Source organism: Poecilia formosa, unplaced genomic scaffold (genome assembly GCF_000485575.1).
Source record: "Poecilia formosa unplaced genomic scaffold, Poecilia_formosa-5.1.2 Scaffold231, whole genome shotgun sequence".
Taxonomy (NCBI): Eukaryota; Metazoa; Chordata; class Actinopteri; order Cyprinodontiformes; family Poeciliidae; genus Poecilia; species Poecilia formosa.
The window spans coordinates 565,683-587,636 of NW_006800170.1; the positions used below are offsets into that span (position 1 = coordinate 565,683).

Sequence of the window (21,954 nt, forward strand, 5' to 3'; positions counted from 1 at the left end):
TTATGCTGCATTACGTTAACAAGTTCCCTCAAACTGTTCTCTCGAAGTTAAACTTCTGTAAGACACAGTAGAAGCGGAGCTAAACAGTTTAGTTTTTCTTACACTGTAAGTTGCGTTTGTGAACTCAAAAATATTTGCCAGCTGGAGTACACCTCTTCACATGTTGTTAAATTATTATAAAAGTATAAAATGTACAGACATTCAGTAAAATTGTACTGCTTTCTGCTTTCTTTTGGTTTGGATTGTCTCGGTCCAAGTTAAGAGATGTTACAAGTCAATACAACAATAGATACATTTGTACTCTATTTTTTTGTAGATGATGACTAGCCCACCCTGCAGTTATAGATGATGGATGGGTGAATTAAGAAGTGATTTCGCTCAGTATTAGATTTTTAACACTGAGCCAAACATTACAAATGGAACTACGTTCATTTATTGTTTACGTTTCCTTAAAAATATGTAATGTCTGCCACTTCATCTCTTACATCATCAATATATTAGCTTTTTTATTCTCAGATATAAAAATCCAGCTCCAGTGAAATATTCACAAACAACTCAAAGCTGAGTTTTATGCCTGTTTTTTTTAGTCTCTGCTTCACCGACAACTCCTTTCTGAAGTTACAAATCTCTACATGAAAACCTATTTGGAGCCGTTTACAACCTAACTTGGTGTTTATTTTCTGAAATAAAACGATCGCGCTGAAGAGTAACGTCGCTTTGAAAGGTTAACCTTTAATTAAAAGCAGTCACACATTCAAATTTGGGTTCACCTTCTTGTTTGATGCAGATATAAAAGCAGATGGAAAAGCGAAGAGCAAATGTCACCCTGCTTCCTTTTGTAGCCAGTAAGGCAGAAGCTGAAATGTCACCTCAACAGAAATAACCGATGCTGTGACATACTGCTATAGCCCTGATTTAAAGAAGTAATGTTCTGATTAACACATCGGTTCTGTGACTGGCTGTTGGGCAAAAGTAATGATGCACACAAGGTAAGAACAAGGTGTCAAAAACAGAACATTACTGATTCTTTTTAAAGAAGATGGTCATCAATAGAGAGACGCAGATTTGAAAAGCAATGCTTCTGATGAATATTTTGCTCATTCTCTTCACTGCCAGCATTTAACACGGCGAGAAATGCCATGCTTTCACAGAACACAGCTCACGAAGCCGTACACAATGTATAAAACACACCTCAGATAGTTTGGTAGTAAGCCGCCACACAGGAAGTCATTTTAGGTTGCAGTGGGCTGCTCGTCACTCACAGAAAAGTTGAAGTCACTCGAGTGTTGCTGTTCGGTGAACGGCAGAAGAAGAAGAAAAACTGCAGACTTTTTATTTCTGTAGTCGAATACAAACCAAAGACGCAGAGTTTGCTGGAAACCCGCTGACGCAGGTGTGCACTTTTGTTCAAGTCTTCAGAAAAGGTAGGCAGACTGAATTTTTTTTTTTTTTTCATATTCTTCGAACTGTGTTTTTCTGCAAAATTATAAACTGAAGTAAGGAAAGAGAGGCTTGTCTGGGTTAAAAATGGATGAAAAAGATTGGAGAGATGGGAAACACTTTAAAGATTCCCTACAGAAGTTGAGAATCTCACATATGTGCATCATGGTAATTTCATTTTGTATGGAAATGTAGTTAAATGACAAAACAAAATGCAACTGTGTTGCATTTAAAGCTTCATAATATAACTATATTAAACCAAAGCAAATTGTGATTCATTAAAACAAATCTAATACTGATTCTAGTCACACTTATATTTGAAAAGATTTTTCCTTAGTTGAGACCAAAATCGCTCGAATGGTATCAAAACAATGTAAAAGGAGAATTGTTTTGAAAAAAATAAACCATTTTTATTTACATTTTAAGAAAGGTATGTTTGTTGGAAATCATTAATATAATGGAAACCATTTCAACTGCTGACCAGCTTTTTGCTTTTTTCACTGATATTTTGATGATTGATGACAAGCAATGAGCTTCAGATCTTTACATTTGGAAAGCCTCCTTGCCATCACCCTAATCTTAAATGCCGTACAGATTTGCTATCAGATTCAAGTTGCTGCACATCTCCAAAACATCATTATACCTTCCAGTAACTAAAGGGGCAAGATTAAAAAGATTGCCTTAAAACCTAAATCTGCCATGGATTTAAATAAACTTAGGCTTAACTGTAGCTCTCTTAATGCATATGCAGATATGTTCTACCAACATAGCATTATTCATATTCCTTCTACCCACAGTGCATCCTTTTTGAATCCCCTTACTATAATTTCTGAGAGACCGAACCTTTACTGGATCTCTACAGCTGATGCTTTCTTGGTACACAAAGCAAAGCCAGGTCAACAATCCTTGAGAGGTCAGGTCGTTATGATCCAACAAAATCCTCTGCACCCATTCCCACGAGGCCAGAGTTCATTTTCCAGAGTAAGTCCTCATCCTCAAATGCTAACTCCTTCTACTTAATCCCTCCTTCTTTTCATACACCTCATCTCACCCCACTCTCTGTGTCTCAGTAAGCTCTGTGAAGAAGCCAGGCGGCTCCCGCTGAGCGTTGTACCTCTGTGCCAAATCTGAGACTACTGAGACTTAGAAATGCAAGCCGGTGGCCATTATTGTCTGCTGGCATTTTCTAGTTTTTGTTGGTAAATTGTCCAAGCATCTATTTTGGGTTGGTTTTCTTTCCTTATTTCTGTTTCACTTGTCCACACAGCTAAATGAATTTAAAACCTGGGAGTTGCAGAGAAGGGGAGTTTAAATAATGAACCAATTCTTCGTATCACTTACAGAGTTAGAAGCTCCAGTGAGAATACAATGCAATGAAATTTTTTTTTTAAATATAATTAATTAATAAAACAAAAATGATCAAAATATATAAAATGTATCAAGATTTTTTACAATACAAGTTATTATTTTTATGTGAAATTATACAACAGAGTGAGAATATAAATGAAATAGTAATTAAAAGGCAACAGAATTGATTGGACTAAGATATAAGAGAAGTATTTCCCAACTGTTAAACTTTCTTAATTACAAAAACAAAAAGTAGAGCCCTTTTTCAGGCAGCTGATCTGCAGTGCACAGCAACATTTGAGGAAAGGGAAGTTGTGCTTTTCTGTATGTGTCAACCAGTTGGATAAAAGTCTCTTAGATAATTTCTGGGCATTTCAGTAAAAATCTTTAAGTCATAAGAAACGTGTGACAAACGTGCTTTTATACCATACATTTTCAAAATGGTAGTATACCAAGATAAAGCCAACTGATGCTTAGTTCAAATTAGTTTATTGTGATTATTCGAGTGACCAATAAATTAGGCATTATAAAACTTGGAAGCCAAATTAGACATTTTTGTTTGCCACCACAGTTTAGCTAATTTTAAGGTAAAGACTTTGTTCATTCTTAATAAAAAGCTTGTTTCTAAAACAAATCTTAAGGAATTTTATCTGCAAATGTTTTAAAGCATAAATATGTGTTTTGCTTCATCAGGGTCAAATAACTTTTTCCTATCTTAAGATTAAATTATTCGACATATCGTACGTACTAATAAGGAGGCTAGAAAAACGTTTGCCACTCTGTCAGTCGCTATTCTTCTTTGTGCACAAGAAACGTTTTCTTCTTGAATCTGTGGTCTGTCTGATTACTCTACCAAGTAATGACAAATGTAAGAATATATATTTTCACGACTGCCAGGTGAAATCAATTAGTGCTGAAATAAACTGTGATGTTTTGGGAAATGATTTGTGACCATTAGTGGGCCATAGCTCTATTTAAGCCTCATTTTGAAATCGCTCTAAATTTGGAAGAAAAGCCTCTTTGAACAGATGCAAAAGTTGAAATGTGTACGTTTAAAAAGAAACATCTTTCTAAAGTTTAAAAAAAACCATCAGAAACTGGGTACATTAGACGGAGTATTGCTCTAGAAAGATCTAAAGTAGAGTGTGGTGAAATTAACATGCTGACATTGCATCATACTTGAAGGCTCACAAGATCACTTTGTGTGCTAAATTAATTTAAAAAAAAAACATCAGGACAAAATCATTCAAAGCTCCACCTGGTGACATATATAACACCAAGAAAATATGTGTGAAATTATGTTAAATTATAATCAAACAAGAGATAAAGATTTTATACTTTTAACAAGACAAATTATCTAATGAAGCTGTCCAATATTTGAGTATGAAAAAAAATATTGAATTGAACAAAAAATGTAATTCAGACTCCTCCTGATGTGAAAAGCAAAGACTGCACCCCCATCGAAAGCAGCGGGGAACCACAAACAGCGCAGCGTGCTGCTTCTAAAGACCCCATTCCTCTGCATGTCTGACTGTTGAGGAAGACAAATCCAAGAACAAACTGAGTTGGAAGGACACATTCTTTAGCAGAACACCCAACTAATGATGTTTTTCATTTCTATTTTTCTCCCTCGTTAGCCGCCGAGAGAAGGAGCAGCTATGAGTTCGCTGTGATAATGGTGAGTTATGGTGCTCCAGTAACTCTGGTTCCACATGAATATTCCCAAGGGGGAACTTTTGGAGTCAGCTGAAACTTTTTAAAATTATTAATTTTCTGTAAATATAACACAGAAACCATAGGGATTTTTTTTTCTTTCTGGTGTATTGACTGAAAATTACAGCATCTGTCTTGGGGATTTTTGTCCTGATGTTTAATTTACATTTTTGCAAACTTGTAGCATGTCCACAGTCGTGTGTTTCTGGCTTCTTTCTGTTTGTTTGGAGCTGTGTCCACAATTCTCAATTATTGAAACACTTAAGATGTGAAATATAAGGGGATGGAGTACTGCAATTCTTTATAATTATGTGTTGAGTGCCCCTAATAATGTGGCGCTTCAATGAGCTGAGGAACGGATAATGGGGATGATGGACAGCAGGATCTAATGATTTTAGCTGAAAAGGCCCATTGAACTTTATCAGTTGTCATAACACAGGTATTAATTTTTATTCTACAAGACTATCCATTTTTATTGCACATTGTTCTATATCTAGTGGTGTTAGTTCAAACACTTCAGAAGCGAGTACTCGTTTGAATTATGCGAAAATCCATCCATTCATTCAATGGTGGCTGCGTCCAGCTGCAGTTGGATGAGAAACAGAGTATACACTGCATAGGTCTAAATTACTGGGCAACATACAGGACAAACAGCTGACTTCAAAGGGTGAAATAGAAGGACCAGTTAATCTAACAAGAATTATTTGGACGGTGGGAAGAAGCTGAAGTGAACCAAGAGAGAGCATGGAAACTCATTGACAGAAAGAGCTTATGCCAGTATGCAGAACGTGAACCTTCTTGTCGTAAGGCAACCGCACTAACAAATTTGCCACGATGCAACCTCAATATATATAAAAAAGAAACATTAATATTGTGATTTCAAAAAGAAAAAAGTTTTCTGTTAGTTTGAAAATCAGGTTATGGCAAGGCTTGAACAAGCGTCTTATCTTGAAGCCCTGGTTTGAGCGTTCTCATGGGTTTATCATCATCTAGGGTGAGCTTTTATCTCATGATATGTTTAAATCCCATTGTAAATTAATCAGAAATTTAAAGTGTGCGTGAGTTCATTAAAGGCATATATTGTTTTTATAGAGATCAGTGTTTAGTATCATCAGATACAGAACATCACAAAACATTTAGAGCCTAAGCTTGTTTATGATGGCTTTCTATATTTTAATTTATAAAAACACACAATGCAAGATTAAAAATTACATCACTTGCACATTTCCGAAGGCATGGACTTGAAGAGAGTTCTGGACTTGTCTTTTCTAAAGCAAGAAATTCACTGGCCTGAATTAACTTTGTTCTTGTTCTACTATGTTTTGGTTCTTGTGGCCAATGTAGAGGTTTTTAATGATTGGAAAATTGCTTATGCAGCTGAGTTTGCCTGATAGGTTAGAACCCATATATCAGAATGTTCTGATAACGTTTTTATTTCATTCATTTTGATAATATTCCCATTGCAAGTCGAAAATAACCAAATCGGCAAATAGTTTAGCTATTTTCCCAAGCAATAACAATACAATTATGGGGTAATTTACAACATTTTATACATTATAGCAGCTTGGATATGCTTGGCAGCCATTGATTCAAAATTGACTCAGGTGAAGAAGACTGTCCAACTTTCCAAATTATTCTAATATTACGGAATATTCCGGTTACTATTTTCAGCCCAAAACTTCTAAGACAGGCATTCTGAAAACAAATTGTACGGACTGAGTGGCGCTCATAATGACTAATACTTTCATAATAACGAAATGCCATTTATTTAAAAAAGAAGTTTACAATGCAGCTTGAATGTCATGAACAAAAATCCCACAAAAGAAAAAAATATTTATTTAATATATGAATAATAGTTTATCCATCAACAAGCAAATCACCCATGAATGTTAGTATTAGCAGGCTAACTAGTAGCAATATCTTGCTAGGTTAGCACAAGCTTCACAACAAACTAAATTTACTACATAACATGATAACATTCTATTGCACAAAATAGAGGATAAATAATTAATTGGAGTTACAAACACCAGAACAAAATGGTCTTCTCATTGAAAAGGGGACTTCTTTCCTTTAACCCAGTTTTATTGAACAGCTAACGGTTCAATATTTGCTTCACTGACAGCAGCAAAAGACACTATGAAGAGAAACTAATTAAACTGTGAAACCTCTGGCATTTACACTGTAAAAATCAAGTCTCGGTGCTTCTTTGCCTCCAACAACGCCACAAAACTCTGACACACGAAGCTCGCAATGTTTGAAAAACTCCAGAATTGCCTCATTTTTATATCCCTCTAGTTATTCCAACCTCTCTTCAAAGAGCATGTTTTATATCCCTGGTCAGCATGTTGGAAACTGCATAGGTAGGCTACTGTGCGTTTGGCAAGGTATAATCAAAGCTAATCACTCCATAGAAAATAATAGGGTTTAGGCTTGCACAAGATTTTTTGCAATAGAGTACATGGGTTTTGATTCATCACCAGTTATATTTGCATTAATGTGCCCAGCAGGGATCCAACTGAACACTAATTAGAATTAAATGTAAAAACAGATTTTAAAGATAGAAAGTAAATTAATTTAAAATTTGATTTTGGTGTTTCCATAGCTATTTATCTAAATGATTAGCAAAAATACCTAATAAAAAAAATAAACGGAATGACCATTGTCTAAGTACATGATGGCAAAATGGTTTATTAGGAACGCAAATAGGGAAAGGGGTGATTTAACCTCGACCTGACGATGACACCTGCTTCATAAATAGTCACATCTCTCCTCAGGATACATGCAGTCTCAGGTTTTCAGAATAACTAATATACTTTACTGAACAAGGTTACTTTTAGTCAGGATGCTTTGTGAGACGTTCCTGCATCTGCAGACTTTTTCTCTTACCACATCTACCTATAGATTATGCTTTCCTGTCATTTTTGTCACAAATGTAAGTTAGTTATCTCAATTCCTATAACAAAAAACTTGAGATTTCTGTGAGCTGTTACAGAATTTTGTCATTTTTAACTTTATGTACAACAGTCTATACATATTCTGCAATTAGAAGTTATTAATACCCATGCAATGATTAGGTTTCATGTAATCTTTTCATTTTACCAATATGTTCCTATATTAAATCTAATATAGAAGCTGGAAAAATTAGGATGATGGCAAATACTTGGAGCTCATCAATAAAAAAAATGATGAATTGTCAAAATACCAGTGTAAACATTTTAAAAGCTGGTCAACAGTTATAAAAATTCCTTGACTCCTGTGACGGCAGTACAGAGTTTTCAATTTCACTTACATCAGGAGTTTAAGTGAATTTTAAATGTTTTAATAAAATGTGGGGGGGAAAAAAAACTAACAAACCGCTTTTTTCAAAACATATTCATCAGACTTTTTTATGATATTTTGAGATGTATTTTTCATGTTTTCAATCAAAACTACATTTACTGGTTGAGTGAAAATATTTTTAAATCTAAACCTGCCAAGTTAATGAATCTCAATGACTTTGTTTACTGCACCAGTAGATGTTTTTTATTTCTTTTTTTTTTTTCTGGATAGTTTCAAAAGTAATTAACTGCAGCTGTGATAACAAATATGGTTAATATAAACAAAGTGAAGTAGATATTTTTGTCTGTAAAGCAATATCTTAAAGGATGAGTTCATCATGTGTGAACGTTTCTTCACACCTAATGTTGTGTAGAACTAGAGGAAGTGTTAAATTTCACCCCAAAAAAAAAAGAAAGAAAAAAAGCAAGAGAGAGAGAGCGCGAAATCAATCTTGTCTGATGTGTCAATGTAGTTTTTCATGTGAAAGCACAAAGAATTTCAACTGAGATAAATTCCTTTGATGATGGTTTCTGGGACTACTGTTGTAGTTGTCGCAATCAAATGCATTTGTCCAGCTATGCCATCGTTGTTTAGTCTGAAATGCTGAGGCATAATCTATTTTCTGACTGAAAACAATGTGCTCATTATTTAACGCTGTGAAGCAGAATGCTGAGACTTTTCTTAGGCTGAATGCAAGAGTGAGTCAATATGAATCAAAAGCTTACAAAAGGAAATCCCTGGCGGACAAGCGAGTTGTTGTGTTGCAACACTTCAGAACTTCCTGTACCTTTCAATAAGTACAGATTTAGATCTGAAAAAGCAATGGCTCAGAATATTTTACTGCACCTGCACTGTAATAAGAAGGATTTAAGCGTGCTAAGACCATAGGCTACCATTTCAAGAAATAAGTGTCGAATAAAGTAGTTGTGATTCTCTGTTTGCAGGATCGCTTCAGAGAAGACCGGAACAGAGCTCAGACATGTGGTGACTTTGAAGGCGAGATGGAGCCCGAGTATGATGTGGTGGATGACCAGGAGGAAGTGCACAGTGTGCGCATATTTCCTGCGAGGCCTATCAATGATGAGAGAGAGTATGCAGGTAGGAACAGAGATGCACATTTAACACCCTCATCTTACCGTGCGTTATTTCACTTCCTCTTAAATCTCATTTGATTTAGTGGCTCTCATTTCAGTTTCATGATTTTTGTTGTTGTTGTTTTTTTATAGAAAATGACTTTCGAAGTGTAAATTAAACTGAAATATTTAATATGTTTCTCCAAAATGCAAGTGTACGTTTGGGGTACTCTCCTTTTTTTGTAACTATGAGTTAGCTTGACTTTAAAGTCCATAACTCAGTGGCTCTCCCTGCTTATTAACATGAAGTCCATCTCATATCTTGTCAAATAAAAATGTACAAGTCTGAAGAAGAATTCTTGATCTTTCCAGGGAGAGTGAAAGTACAATTTAAGAGAGATTAATACATTGCCATAGATTTTATTGCTTATATTTGTTGAACAAATCAACATAGAGAATCTAACAGATCGCTAAAAATACAAGTACAAACATTGTATCTAATATTAAACTTCATTACTTAATTTTGGCCAGTTTGCACATCACCTTTCTCTCAATTTGGCATACTTACAGTTCTGTAACTAATTTGTTAGTATGTTTTGGTTCATTGTCCATTTTGGACACACTTATTGCCCAGACTTCCTATCCTTTAACATCCTGCCTGTTGCCTTGGGATTCTTGAGGATGTCCTTTCCTCATGATGCCATGTGTTTTGGGAAGTTCACCAATACGGGGAAGGACTCATTTCACTGTGAATAAAGCAGCTCACAAGGTCTTTTATTTTTACCTTTGATACAATTTATCTCTCAGACACAGGATCTGTCTCCTTCCTGCTCAGTTTTTAGACTGGACATTTCCATCCTGTTCAGACTTACATCTTAAGGCATCAGGATGAATCAGACGTCTGAAGGTCCACAGTTGTCTTTTTCATATCTTGGCAAATTTCTTTTGATTTCCTGATGTCATGCAAGAAAACTGTGTTTTTTTTATGTATAGCCAAAGAGTACATTATCAGATGTACCCTCATTTCAACTCAAATGTTGTGAATGAACCTAACAGAAGCTTGACACGAACATTCATTTGGCTAGTAATTATCAAACTGTTTGGGGGAATTTGGGAAGCATTGCAGTTTCATTCCCAGATGGTCAATTAATTCTTTAATATTAAGAAAATAAATAAAATATCTGAATTTTCCACAACTTATCCTTGCACATTCAAAAACCACATCAAAACAATTCAAGAAGCTGAGTTCATCTTCCCAAAAAATCCCCTGTATTATGGGGGATTTTTTTTCTGCCATGCCCACATTACACATGTTTAAAAAAAAAAAAGAAGCCAATATACATGGCGAGATAAGAAACAGCGTGACAGCAGCTTAAAGTAGTACTTTACGCTTTAGCCAAGACTCAGGGGCTGAGTATGCGGTTGTGCATATAATTAGAAAGAGTCTGAAAGAAGTTCTTGCAAAAAGAAGAAGTAAAAACAGCTTGGCTAAATGCATGGTGAGACTGGGAGGAGTGTGGCTCTGACTGAGAGCTCATGCTGAGTGAGCATGATCTGCTAGTGGGTCTCCAGGGCCATCTGTTGGCTGAGTCAGACTGCAGGAGATTACAATTATCCAGGAGCCGAGGAGGAGGAGGAAAGAGTAATGGGAACAGACAGACTGTTCTCTCCTTTATGGATGTGGCTATCAGCCAAGGGCTTCACAGCTGCATGTCTCCAACCATGTACCCGATGCGTCTCTCAAATGTTTACACTCGCGCCGGTCTCCGTCGGCAATCAGAGTGATTTTTTTTATATATATTTTTTTTATTTCTGCGCAAAACCGGGTGTGGCGCTGACCAAGTTACATGGTTTTGATAAGAACTAAAATTCAAATAAAACTTCTGCCATTACCTATGCAAATATGATGATGATATTTTTATTTGCCTTCAAGACAGGGATGTTCAGTGGCCATCAGCTGCTCAGAACCTGTCATCAGTCTCCACTGTAAGCCTTGTTTTCACTGCTTATAAGTTACTTCAATTGCACCACTGTACTGCTTTTGAATGCTCTGTTCTGCTCTTCGATCAATCAGCGTAGACCCCTTCCTCCTAGATGTCCACCCAGAGACACTCCTCAAAACAAAGGTAAACTAGACAGTCTTATGCTTTGGTAAATATAGAAAATGGTTATTACTTTACATGTTGTGCTTTTTAAAATCATTTCATGTTACAGAAACAGAAATCAATGTATTTTATTGGGATTGTATATCACTGAGTTTGTTTTTAGACCTCCTGAGTCAAGAGTTCATAGATCTCTCAGAAATGTCTTTACCAGCTTTGAACGTCTAGACATGGGAATATTTGCCCAGTGCCTATCCAGTTTAAGATTTAAAGCCTTGGCATAAGCTCTTAGTTTGATTTGAGCATGGCATTTCAACACATGGTGTGCTTTGATTGAAACCCTTTTTTTGTAACTGGTTGTACAGTTGAAAATAAAACTACATACACAAAAGATAAAAAATTTTTTTCCTTACTGTCTAAAGTTAAATCAGACTAAACTTATCTTGTTTTATTTCCTGTGAGAATTAACAAAATAATTTCTATTTGCTAAATGCCACAATAATGGCATTTAGCCATTATTGTGGCATTTAAAGAATATGAATATTTTTATGCATTTCATGCATTTCCTCAGCATTGCCTTTGAACTATATGGCTTGGGTCAAACATTTAGGGCTTATTTCCAGAAGTTTCTCACAATAGTTTACTGGAGTTCTGGTCCATTCCTTCAGACAGAACTGATGTAACTCAGTCAGGTTTGTAGGCCGTTTCAGTCACACACCTTTTCAGATCTGCCCACAACTTCTCTTTAGGATTGAGATAAGGGTTTTACAATGGCCACGCCAAAACATTGACGTCGTTGTCTTTAAACACTTTGTAACCACTTAGCCTGCATGTTTAGGGTCATTGTTCATTGGAGAACCAATTTCCGCCTGAGTTTTAATTTCTTGGCTGATGTCTTTTAGATGTTCCTTCGGTATTTCCACATAATTCTGTTTCCTCATGATGCCATCTATTTTGTGACGTTCACCAGTTTCTAGTTTAACAATCCTGTTCCTAATTAAGCAAATGTTCAAATATCCTGCATTAATTTAATTTCAAATTGAGGAAGTAAAATGTGACAAAAATGTGACACAAATTCAGAAAGTCAATTTGCAAAGGGATTGTTTAGTGGCCAGATTAAGTGTTCGCATTCTCTTCATTGGTGCAGTTTAGTTATTAGAAACTAAAAGGTATATTAAGAGGTAACTTTGTAGGATATTTGAGTTCCTGTGGTATTATTGTAAATTCATTCTTAAACTAATTACTGTGATTTGTGCTTTAACATCTGGTTTTTATTTCTGCTGTTTCTGCTTTTGAACTTCAGTTCCAGTTGTAAATAGAGACATAAAGCCGGGACGGCGAAAAGTTAAACCAGGTAAGACTATTCATTACCTAAAAAAACATGTTATCGCTCTGGTTAATACAGGAACCTCAAACAATCAAACAAATTCACATGCTGCTTTCACAGATAGGAGGCCCCCACCTGTGGAGCCAGAAGAGCAAGTAAACGTCTGTGTAATAAAGATTTTTTTTTTTCATTGATGCTTAATGTTTTGATTAGGACTTGTTAAATACATGATTCCTCTCCATCTTTTTTTTTTTTTTTTTTTTCAAATTTGACAGCATTCTCGCAGGTATTTAAATAAATATTTACTTGAAGTCTTCCTCCTTAACTTCAGCTGAGCAGATTTATAAAGACTCTATACTTTGCAGAAGTTCTTCACCACTCCCACCTTCTCCCTTGGACGTATCCAACAACCTTGCTGGGCTGGCTGTACGTGAAACCTGCAGGAGTGAGTAAGTACAGTCCACGATGCCATTACTTGATCAAGACCTTATGCCAGTGGTGCCCAAAGTCGGTCCTCGAGGGCCGGCATCCTGAATGTTTTAGTTCTCTCCCTGGTGGTAGTAACGACCTTTTCAGCATGTCATTGCTCTTCTTTGGCCTTCTAATGAGGCATCATTTGATCCAGGGAGAGAACTAAAACATGCAGGACCTTATGCAGTTTGACACTGATTGTACAGTATAGCAATGTCGCCATCTGCTGGTTGGTGAAATGTCAGCTAATGTGGAATAACACTTTCTATTGATGTCTTATGCTCTTTTGGTTTCAGTAGACAAATGAGAAACACTGAAAAAGTAAGTGTGACCTACTTTATTTTTAAAATCCTAGCCAGTTTTCCCATAGGTTGCAAAAGTCGTGAGCCAGCCCTCTTTAATCTGAAGTTTACTTTCAAAGAGCCAGACTTCTAAAATCATTAATTCAATCAGACTAATATATGATTTTTTTGTTTAGTTTTTTCTTCTTCTTCTTTGTTTTACATTGGGTTTTTGAGAGAAATAAAAATGGCAAACAATGTATTTATTTATTTATTAGTTATTTTTTTAATTTTTATTTTATTTTATTATTTTTTTTTATTTAATATTTTTAGATCCATATCAAGCAGTAAAAATAAATTCAGTTAATTTAACTGGTTTTTAAACTACTTAAAAATCAGTTAAGATTTCTAACACAAATTAATTAGAAACAGTTGAGTTACTCTAAAAAAGTAATAAGAAATCCTCCAACATTCAAGGCAAATAAATAAAATTATCCTCAGATAAATCAAAGGGTCGTTCCTGAAAGAAACATGTAAAACATAAATTCAGAGATAGATTAAGATTTCACTTTAACCTGCATCATTTGTTTTCTATTTCTTTTATTTTCCCAGGCAGACTTCAGATCACATGCCAGAAGTAAGGCTTAAAAATAACCTATGAAAATCATGAAAACAGGATTTGGGCCGTTGTACTTATCATAAATATCCTTTTAGGTCCACAGTCTACTATAGATGTTCCAGGCATGCTGAACCATCAACGACATTCTTTGGATTTGGAGACTCATGACTTAGAAATTAGGTGGGAATTTTAATTATCAGATTCATTACTATTATTCACTGATGCTGAATGTAATTTCTAAATAGCTTCATGTTTCACTTCAGGTCACATCAACATGTAGGTGAGTATTTATGTTAGAAATCATCTTAATCGTTATTACAAGTTGGTTAAATAAGTCACGCGTTCCATCTTTTGGAAGAAGGGATGGGGTCCAGACGTCATCACCATGAGTGGCCTCAAACCAAAGAAGACATTGATCAAAATGATTTTGTTCCTATGGACAAGCCTAAAGTAAGCCATCCTGTACATCCATTTCATACTCAGAATTTGTCCTACATTTAATAATAACAGCTGACAACTGAAGTATGAGCTCATTTGTTATTGCAGACCTACTGCGAGGAAGACTGGTATGTTGGACAATGTAATCGCACAGACGCTGAGCACGCCTTACACCTGGTGAACAAGGTATCTCAATATATCAATGTGTAAGAATATTCATGACCCTATCATAATTTATGACATTTTATCACCCTGCACCACAATCTTAGTGCATTTTATTGGAAATGTATGTGATAATTTTTACCTAAGAAACTGATAAGTGATTTTCAGAAAAGTTTACAAAGTGTGATGACCATTTGTGTTCAGTCAATACAATTTATCAAATTGAAAAAAAAAAATTATTGGATTTTATTTACGGGAATCAAAGTAAAAGCGGCTGAATACAAATGCATACCACACTATTAAGATTATTATTTGTGGAAGATTTAGAAAGTCCTACCGTATACATTATAATTGCGCACTGCTGTATGTTAGTTGAGCATATAAAATTGCAATAAAATACAATGAAGGTTCTAGTTGTTGTAACAGAGTGGGTGGGTGTGTGTGTCACTGTGCTGTTAAATGTTGCTCTAACATGTTGATTGTGACTTTACAAGATATAAGAAGTCACAGTCAAAAAGTTAACGGCTAACTTTATATGTAACACAGAAACCTTTAACTGGGTTTTCAATTAATTAATGTTTTTAAACTTGAACTTATTTTCTTATTTTACCAACTCTGATGACAGGACGGGGCATATTTAGTTCGTGACTGCTCCAATAACACCAACAGTGAACCCTTGGTGTTGGTCGTGTTTCATGAGAAGAAAGTCTATAATGTAAAAATCCGGTTTATTGGGTCGCTCAGGAAGTACGCACTTGGAACAGGCCAACGATCAAATGATGTACGTATAATAATTCAGAAAATAACATCTAGACATTGTACTCACGAAAGCCTTCAATTTATTGCAACTCACACCCTGTTTTTCTCTAGATGTTTGAGTCTGTCGCAGGAATCATCAAATTCCATTCCATTTTTCCAATAACACTCGTCAGCGGGAGAAACACAGCAAGCAGCAAATGCCCAGAGAACTGTGTGCTGACATGTCCAATCACCAAAAGTGATGTTGTACAGCTCCTACAGTAATGTCTGCATCTTCCAGCCAAGAAAATGCTTTCATCTCAAGCTATTTCCCACAATACTTTTAAATTTCTGAGAAAAATATTGCACATAGGTGTTGTTCAGGTTGGAGTACTGGGACCTGGTTGTCTTCGGTTGCACATTTTATGTCTATTAGTAATTATGATGACATTGAAGTTGGTATATGATTTGTTGCTAATAATGATAATAAAAATCATTCTTATTCATTTGCCTCCATTTTTGTATGTACAGTTTGCCAAGATTGAAGTTGGGGAAAATAACCAGGAAGGCTTTCTGAATTCACAATGTCAGGGAAAGACAGTCTTCGCTCTAACCTGGAGCTCAAATTCCAAAATGGCTGCCAAACACTTGAAATCTAGTGATAGCTGAAGTAACAACCAAGTTATTTCCGCTTCTGGCAATTTGAATCCCAATAAATATTCAAACACATGCACAAACCTGAATATTAAAGAAGTTTTCTTCGTGTTTAAATGCATAAATATAAATAATTGCATAACTTTTAGCTTGTCTGACTAATAATCTGGTCATTGTGGGCAACTGTTAAATCCCACTGTTTCAACTTCTACCTAGAACATAATTAAATTGAGTATTAAGGTATCACAAGATTCAGTTTCCCACTTTGCAGGTCAGTGGATCTTGCTTTTGGTTCACTGTGGTCGGGTTTCATTTCTAATAAAGGAATGTTGAAGTAATGTTCCTGTGCACTTCTCCTTTTTGCTAACTGCAATCAAGACCTCCCACAGTTGAGTGACCTTGCACAAGATGTCAGAAAAAAAAAATCAGAGTTGATCTGTGCATGTTTTCAAAGGTTTTCCAGAAGCCGGAATCTTTCTAGATTTTTACAACCATATTTTGACATCATCTGGACTAATCACCACAAAATAAATTTAATTTAAAAGGCGTTAAATTTATATTTTAACATTATGTTGTTTTCATAGAGCAAGTAAAAGCCATTAAGTGTATCGATGAACACTGATTCACCAGTCTGTGCAAGCTCTCCGTACATCGTTAACTGTGATATTCCTAGAGTTCATGTCTGGTATTTGCAAACACAGGAGTGTGCTGGAGGGGGAGGGGGGCAAACAGTGTGAATTAGAAGCTGATGTAACACATTTTTGCAGAGGAAAACAGAAAATCTCAGTTATTAATATATTTCTCATGTTTTTATTAGAAAAAGTGGAGTTACACAACTGTTATAAAAGGATAAAACACAATAATAATGAACACTGAGCATGTATGAAAACCAAAAACACATTTGGACAACATGATGACTAACTCTAGCACAAATGAGAAGTAATGTAAAGGCAAGGTAAAATGTTTCTGACTCTTTGAAATAATTTATAGCAATGACTGCACAGCAGCTTCAGATACTGCAGCGTAAGGAGGGATATGAGGTGGTGGCCATTCTCTATTTAGTATGAACACCATTATTTGATTTTACATACATATAGGGTCTATATATTTAGGTCTATTTACAAAAACATGGCAAACATAACAAAAAAACAAACAAACAAACAAAAAAGAAATAGAAAACATCCATAAATATCGTCCGTGGGCAACCAAAAACTATGAATGTAATCATTGGTCTAGCACCTTGTAGGACAGGGTTATATAACAAACAGGTGCCAAAGTGCTGCCATAAGAAGCAATACAGTCTGAAACTGATCTGGTCAAAAGACTATGCAAGTTAAAATGTCGAGAAAATATATACAACAGGTTTGAAATACTCAAGAATAATTACATTTATCATCATCAAGACAGAAAAAGCTTTTAAAAAATAAACATGTGGGTCTATTTATTCCTCTTACACTAAATCCGTTTCTCTGTCACACTTTGCATCTTTTGCGTGAGATAAGATGGGGAAACTTAAAACACGAAGGGATTTGTTTAGTTCGTGTCCACAAAAATCAAGAGCTTTTGTGGTAATTCACACATGGTAAGATAAAGTAATGCACTGTGATGGAGACTTTTAACCTGGAAAGTTTAGAGAAAAAGCCAGCCAATCGTTTCCTTTTCTACCACATCTACCTCCATCCCATCTAGTGTTAAGTCTAAATTATTACTTTCCCCTACAGTCACGAAGGCCTTCAATCACCTCCTGTCATCTGGTGACGCCCAAAATGCTACCATCAATGAATGGACGACAGAGTAGTAAACACTTAAGTTATAAAACACAACTATTACACTTCTTGTCACACTTCTCATAAGTCTAAGAGTACTTCTTAGACGCTTCCACCTGTAACACCCAGTGATGATTAACTTAACCAAACAAGCATCAAAACAAACACACAAAGGAGTCTAGGTCTAAATTTTACTTTTCACACCTTACAGCAGTGCTCTCATTGAGGCGTTTCATTTGATGAACTCACCAGTGACCTATGACCTTTTGAGAAGCACAGAATATTTCCCAAACACAGAGTTAATCATGGAGTGCCTGAATGGTGAAAACATGTCACCTTTGGCGTGTTAAGATGTTGACTTTTTGGACAAAATTCACAGGCTCTAATGGTAGGAATTTCAAACATCAATAAAAATATAAATAAATTGTTCAGATATATTTATAACTTGTCTGTTGATTTGAATATTTGGATTCAGGTTGTTTTATATTTTATCAATGCTGAATAACATATATCCAGAATATTCTGTGTGAAAGGTAACATGAACTCCTGTAATTCAACCATTTTCATGTTGCTGCATGTCTGTGTCAGATGAAAGTCACTGATAAAAACTGGTTTTAAATAAAATACATGTATTAATACTTCAAACGGACTTTCGGGCTTCTTGAACAGTACTTAGAACTCTGTATTATTTAATGGAATCTACAGTGGCACACAGTCCAATTCCTGGGCATAAAAGCATCAACCTGCATTGCACTTGAATATTCAGAATAACACAATTTACAACATTGATGTCCATATTTTTTTGCGTTAAGAAAATAACCGCCTTAATATTTTTGTGAGACTTCAAACACTACTTTTCTAATAAATGTACACTCCTGTCCACAGATGAAACACTACATTCAGGGAAAGTCTCTAACAGTACATCCCATCACTTCGTAACTCTGCCCGATCCCTTTGCTTAGCCTCATTTTTAAAATTTGGCACTTTGGAGTCACATCAGAGGCTCCCATGTCTGAAAAAGAGTCCGCCCTTGTTCTCTGCACACAAGCCCGGGGCTTCGGATGATTAAGCACCACCACCGGCTGGTTCGGACCTGGCCGCTTGACCAGCTGGTCCTCCTTCAGTGGCATGGGGTAGATAACTGTACAGTCATCAAGGCTGCCTGCCGGTAGCTGACGCTTGTCTCTGGATATTCGAACCTTAAATGCTTTCTTGCTTTTTTTCCAGATGCCAACCTGCACCCGTTTAAGCGAGATGGTCAAGAACCTGGAGGACTCGTCCGCCTTGCCTTTCCCAACTGTTGCTGGCTGTACTTTATCCACAACGTTTGCTTTCTCCACAGGTGAAGCAGGCTTAGAATCTTCACATGCGGAAGGCGTTAAATCAGGACTGTGGCTGCATTTGTTTGCGTCTCCTATCCTTGCTCCATTTTCTTCCTTCTTGATGTGAATGTCGTTTTGTGTCAGTGCTGGTGGCTGCAGGTTAACCTCCTTTTTTACTTTCACACACTCGGTTGACTTCTCTGTGAGTAACACATCACAGGTAAAGGCCCCGTTTTTTTCAGCCTGCTGGATTAACCGGCCTGACGCTGGCGCCTTAAGCTTTTCATCTGTGCCGTTTCTGATCTGATCTTGACTTGTGCTCTGTTTTTTATGCATTACTATTCCTCTCAGAGCCATTACCAGAGGTTCAATTGGACCTTGGCTTTCCTCTGGCTGCTCGCTTAACGAGAACACAGAGGAGATGACTGGAAAGCTCTGAGGCTCTAAGACATCTCCATCTTTTCCTATCTTTTTAGATCCAACTTCCTGGATACAGGTCGATATTGTAGGGGTTGTGTGATTAGATAGGACAGGGGTGTTTATTGATGAGGGTTTCATCAGACTGCTTTTTATTGGAAAAGTCTGATTTGTGAGATTGTCTTTATTGACTGGAACAGCAGGAGACCTCACTTTGATGGCTTGAGGAACAGGAGATCTTAAAGACTTTGAAGCCGGTGTGCTTTGCTGATCCAAGCACACTACATCTATGTCTTCTTTAGAAGCAGAGTTGCTCTTGAGGCGGACTTCCCTAGCTCCCAGCTTCACAGGTGCCGACACTTCTTGAACATTATTTGTGTCGGACAACCTCCTGGGTGGAATGCTCTTAGAGAGATCCACAGTTGAATTACTCCTCTCATCCACAATCCTCTGTGAAACTTTAGCTGCCACAGTAACAGGATGCAGGCCGGCATTCAACCTGATAGGACCTCTGCCAGACATGACGCCTGAAGACGAGGAGACGTGGTTTACAGGTGCCGCCTGCGTAACTCTAATCCCAGTATTTGCTTCCCGCATAGGAGTGAGAATGGTTTTGGAAACTTTGTTTGGGATGACCGCGTCACACTCCAGGTTGATAATTTCCATCGAAGGCCTCTTCAGCACAACCTTCTCTTTAGTCACCACATTCGTTGGATTGTTCGGAGGGTTCACGCCAATGTTTGCCATCATTTTTGTTTCGCTTTGCTTCCTGCTGCCTGTGCACATGCTAGCGCTTACTGACCTCATTGTGTTTGGGTGATGTAGTGTGGACGACAACGGCTTCTCCGGACCAGGGTCTTGGAGAGTTGCAGATTTTGTGTTCTTTATCACAGACTCGTTTTCTTGTTGCGAGATGAGCCTCAGTTTCAGTTCCTTAGTCCCATTAACTGTTTTCACCTCAACAAGTTCCACCAAGCAGCCAGCGGGGATGTTCACCTCCTCTGGTAGAGACACTGTAAGGGCCCTGTTGGGCTGAATGAGTCCATTCAAATGAGGCAAGCGCTCTGTGTTGCCATTAGTGGTGTTGGTCAAGTTTGTGTCCAGTGTTTTCCCCAATTTGGCAGCAGGCGCAGATGGGGTCGGCACAGCCACCCGGACGACAGGTCGAGGAGGAGGCGGCAGCAGCAGCGAGTCAGCAGTGGGTGCACTTCTTAAGGCACTGGAGACAGCAACGGGCGGAGCTTTTGTCATGCCAGACTTAGCAGGTACTTGAGTTATGCTGTTACTATGCAAACGGTCAATGTGCTTCAACATGCACCTCTTCCTCATGTAGCCCTGTCCACAGTGGAGACATTTGAACGGATACTTTGACGTGTGCTGCTTCAAGTGCTCATTCAACTCCACCTCACTGAAGGACATGGCGTTGCAATAAAAACAGTAAAACCTCGTCCCGTGCTCGATCATGTGAGTCTTGAACACCACAGGGTCTGTGGATGTAAATCCACATTTCTCACAGTACATCACCTTTGAGGTGCCCAGCAGACGCTCTAGCGCCATGTTCGGATGGACACCATTCACAGACGACGGTATGCTTTGATAGGTCACAGGTTTCATGGTGGACTCCACTGGTCATTTGGCCTCACCGATAACAACTGAAGTTCTTCACTCCATGAAGTTGATGGATGTTCACCTGACATCCAGGGTTTGTTCCACAGGAGGATTCACACTGCTGAAGTCATGTAGAAATGAGTGAGGAGTCCCTGCCTGTATGAAGCAGATGAAAACAGTGAGATTGAACACCCCCAGCAATCAGTGAACCTTACAGCCAAGACTGCCTCTAAGAAGAGAAGGCCCATATAGCCCCTCCCCCTCACATACAACTATTGCAGCATTTTCTGCAGTTATTTATTCACAAAATTATAAATCATTACATCCTTACAGTAATCAGGAAGTTAATCAGACTGGAAGCATGTATTCCTATTAGCATTCTCTATCTGCAGCCAGAAGCTAGCCTGCTTTGAACGTAAGGAAAAGGCCCTCCCTAACAAATAGGAGCTTCTCCCGGACGACGCTCCGCTTTCCCAATGTTTATGTTTTCAAATGAGTCAAGTCTCTAGCATGCACCTGATTTGACTGTATTGAAACAGTTTATGGGCTGTCACATAGTTTTAAAGATCGTAAAAGCAGTGAAAATACCTTCGATCAGGGCGATTTTAACGCATATCACCACAGCAAATGGATCCCCCCTGAGTTAGCCTGTCATTAGCTGTCTAAAGCTAGCAGTTGGATACAATTCCGGAAAGAATTTTGTCTTCTTTTCAAAATAAGAGCATGACATCTAAATAACTATTTTTGACGTTTCTATCTCAGAAGTGGGAAGAGTGTTTTTGTTGTTGTTGTTTTTTATTGTACTCAGATAAGTGTAGTGCTACATTTTTTATCAAGTAAATATACATTGTAAGTAAATAAAAGTAAAATAATATTTTATTTTACGAGAGTTAATAATAACTAAGTAACTGATCTTCACGATATTTTATATTTAGAACTGAGGAAGTCAGACAGATAAAAAAAACTCTAAAGACATGTGCAAGTTCTCGTATTTTAAAAACTAAAAAAAATTACATTTAGTCCCCCTTGAGGATTTTTGAATTACACGTAATTCAATTGCATCGTGATCTAAAATGTATTATTGAGAATCTTGAATATTTATGGTTGAGATCATAAATGTTTGTCAAGTTGACAGAAATCAGACTTATTGTGACTTTA

General features: G+C 37.0%; 2 protein-coding genes across 7 annotated transcripts; one reads left to right on the plus strand and one right to left on the minus strand.

The window, feature by feature from the left end:
- Positions 1-1,064: 1,064 nt before the first annotated feature.
- On the plus strand, positions 1,065-17,858 carry clnk (cytokine dependent hematopoietic cell linker). Of its 6 annotated transcripts, XM_016680054.1 has the most exons (18): positions 1,065-1,424; positions 2,303-2,421; positions 4,425-4,465; positions 8,763-8,916; positions 10,825-10,877; positions 10,966-11,017; positions 12,297-12,347; positions 12,441-12,487; positions 12,596-12,606; positions 12,686-12,769; positions 13,088-13,112; positions 13,685-13,709; positions 13,787-13,871; positions 13,955-13,971; positions 14,050-14,141; positions 14,238-14,315; positions 14,917-15,072; positions 15,162-17,858. In XM_016680054.1, the coding sequence occupies exons 3-18, from the start codon at positions 4,463-4,465 to the stop codon at positions 15,312-15,314; spliced, it is 1,086 nt and encodes a 361-aa protein (XP_016535540.1). In that variant the 5' UTR covers positions 1,065-1,424; positions 2,303-2,421; positions 4,425-4,462; the 3' UTR covers positions 15,315-17,858. The 6 variants fall into 6 exon arrangements, with proteins under 6 accessions (XP_016535540.1, XP_007568870.1, XP_007568868.1 ...); XM_007568808.2 differs by lacking the exon at positions 2,303-2,421 and having other exon boundaries at positions 13,091-13,112; XM_007568806.2 differs by lacking the exon at positions 2,303-2,421 and having other exon boundaries at positions 1,065-1,393.
- znf518b (zinc finger protein 518B) lies at positions 16,480-21,476 on the minus strand. Its single transcript, XM_007568811.2, has 2 exons — positions 21,385-21,476; positions 16,480-20,952 (listed from the first exon to the last, which is right to left on the minus strand). Exon 2 carries the CDS (start codon positions 20,800-20,802, stop codon positions 18,349-18,351), a length of 2,454 nt encoding a protein of 817 aa, XP_007568873.1. The 5' UTR covers positions 20,803-20,952; positions 21,385-21,476; the 3' UTR covers positions 16,480-18,348.
- Between the last annotated feature and the right edge of the window lie 478 nt (positions 21,477-21,954).

Coding starts and splice junctions, on each gene's coding strand:
- clnk (XM_016680054.1), top strand. Junction 11,018..12,296: donor AGACACTCCTCAAAACAAAG/GTAAACTAGACA, acceptor TTTGAACTTCAG/TTCCAGTTGTAAATAGAGAC. Junction 12,348..12,440: donor ACGGCGAAAAGTTAAACCAG/GTAAGACTATTC, acceptor CTGCTTTCACAG/ATAGGAGGCCCCCACCTGTG.
- znf518b (XM_007568811.2), bottom strand. CDS start 20,802: ATGAAACCTGTGACCTATCAAAGCATACCGTCGTCTGTGAATGGTGTC.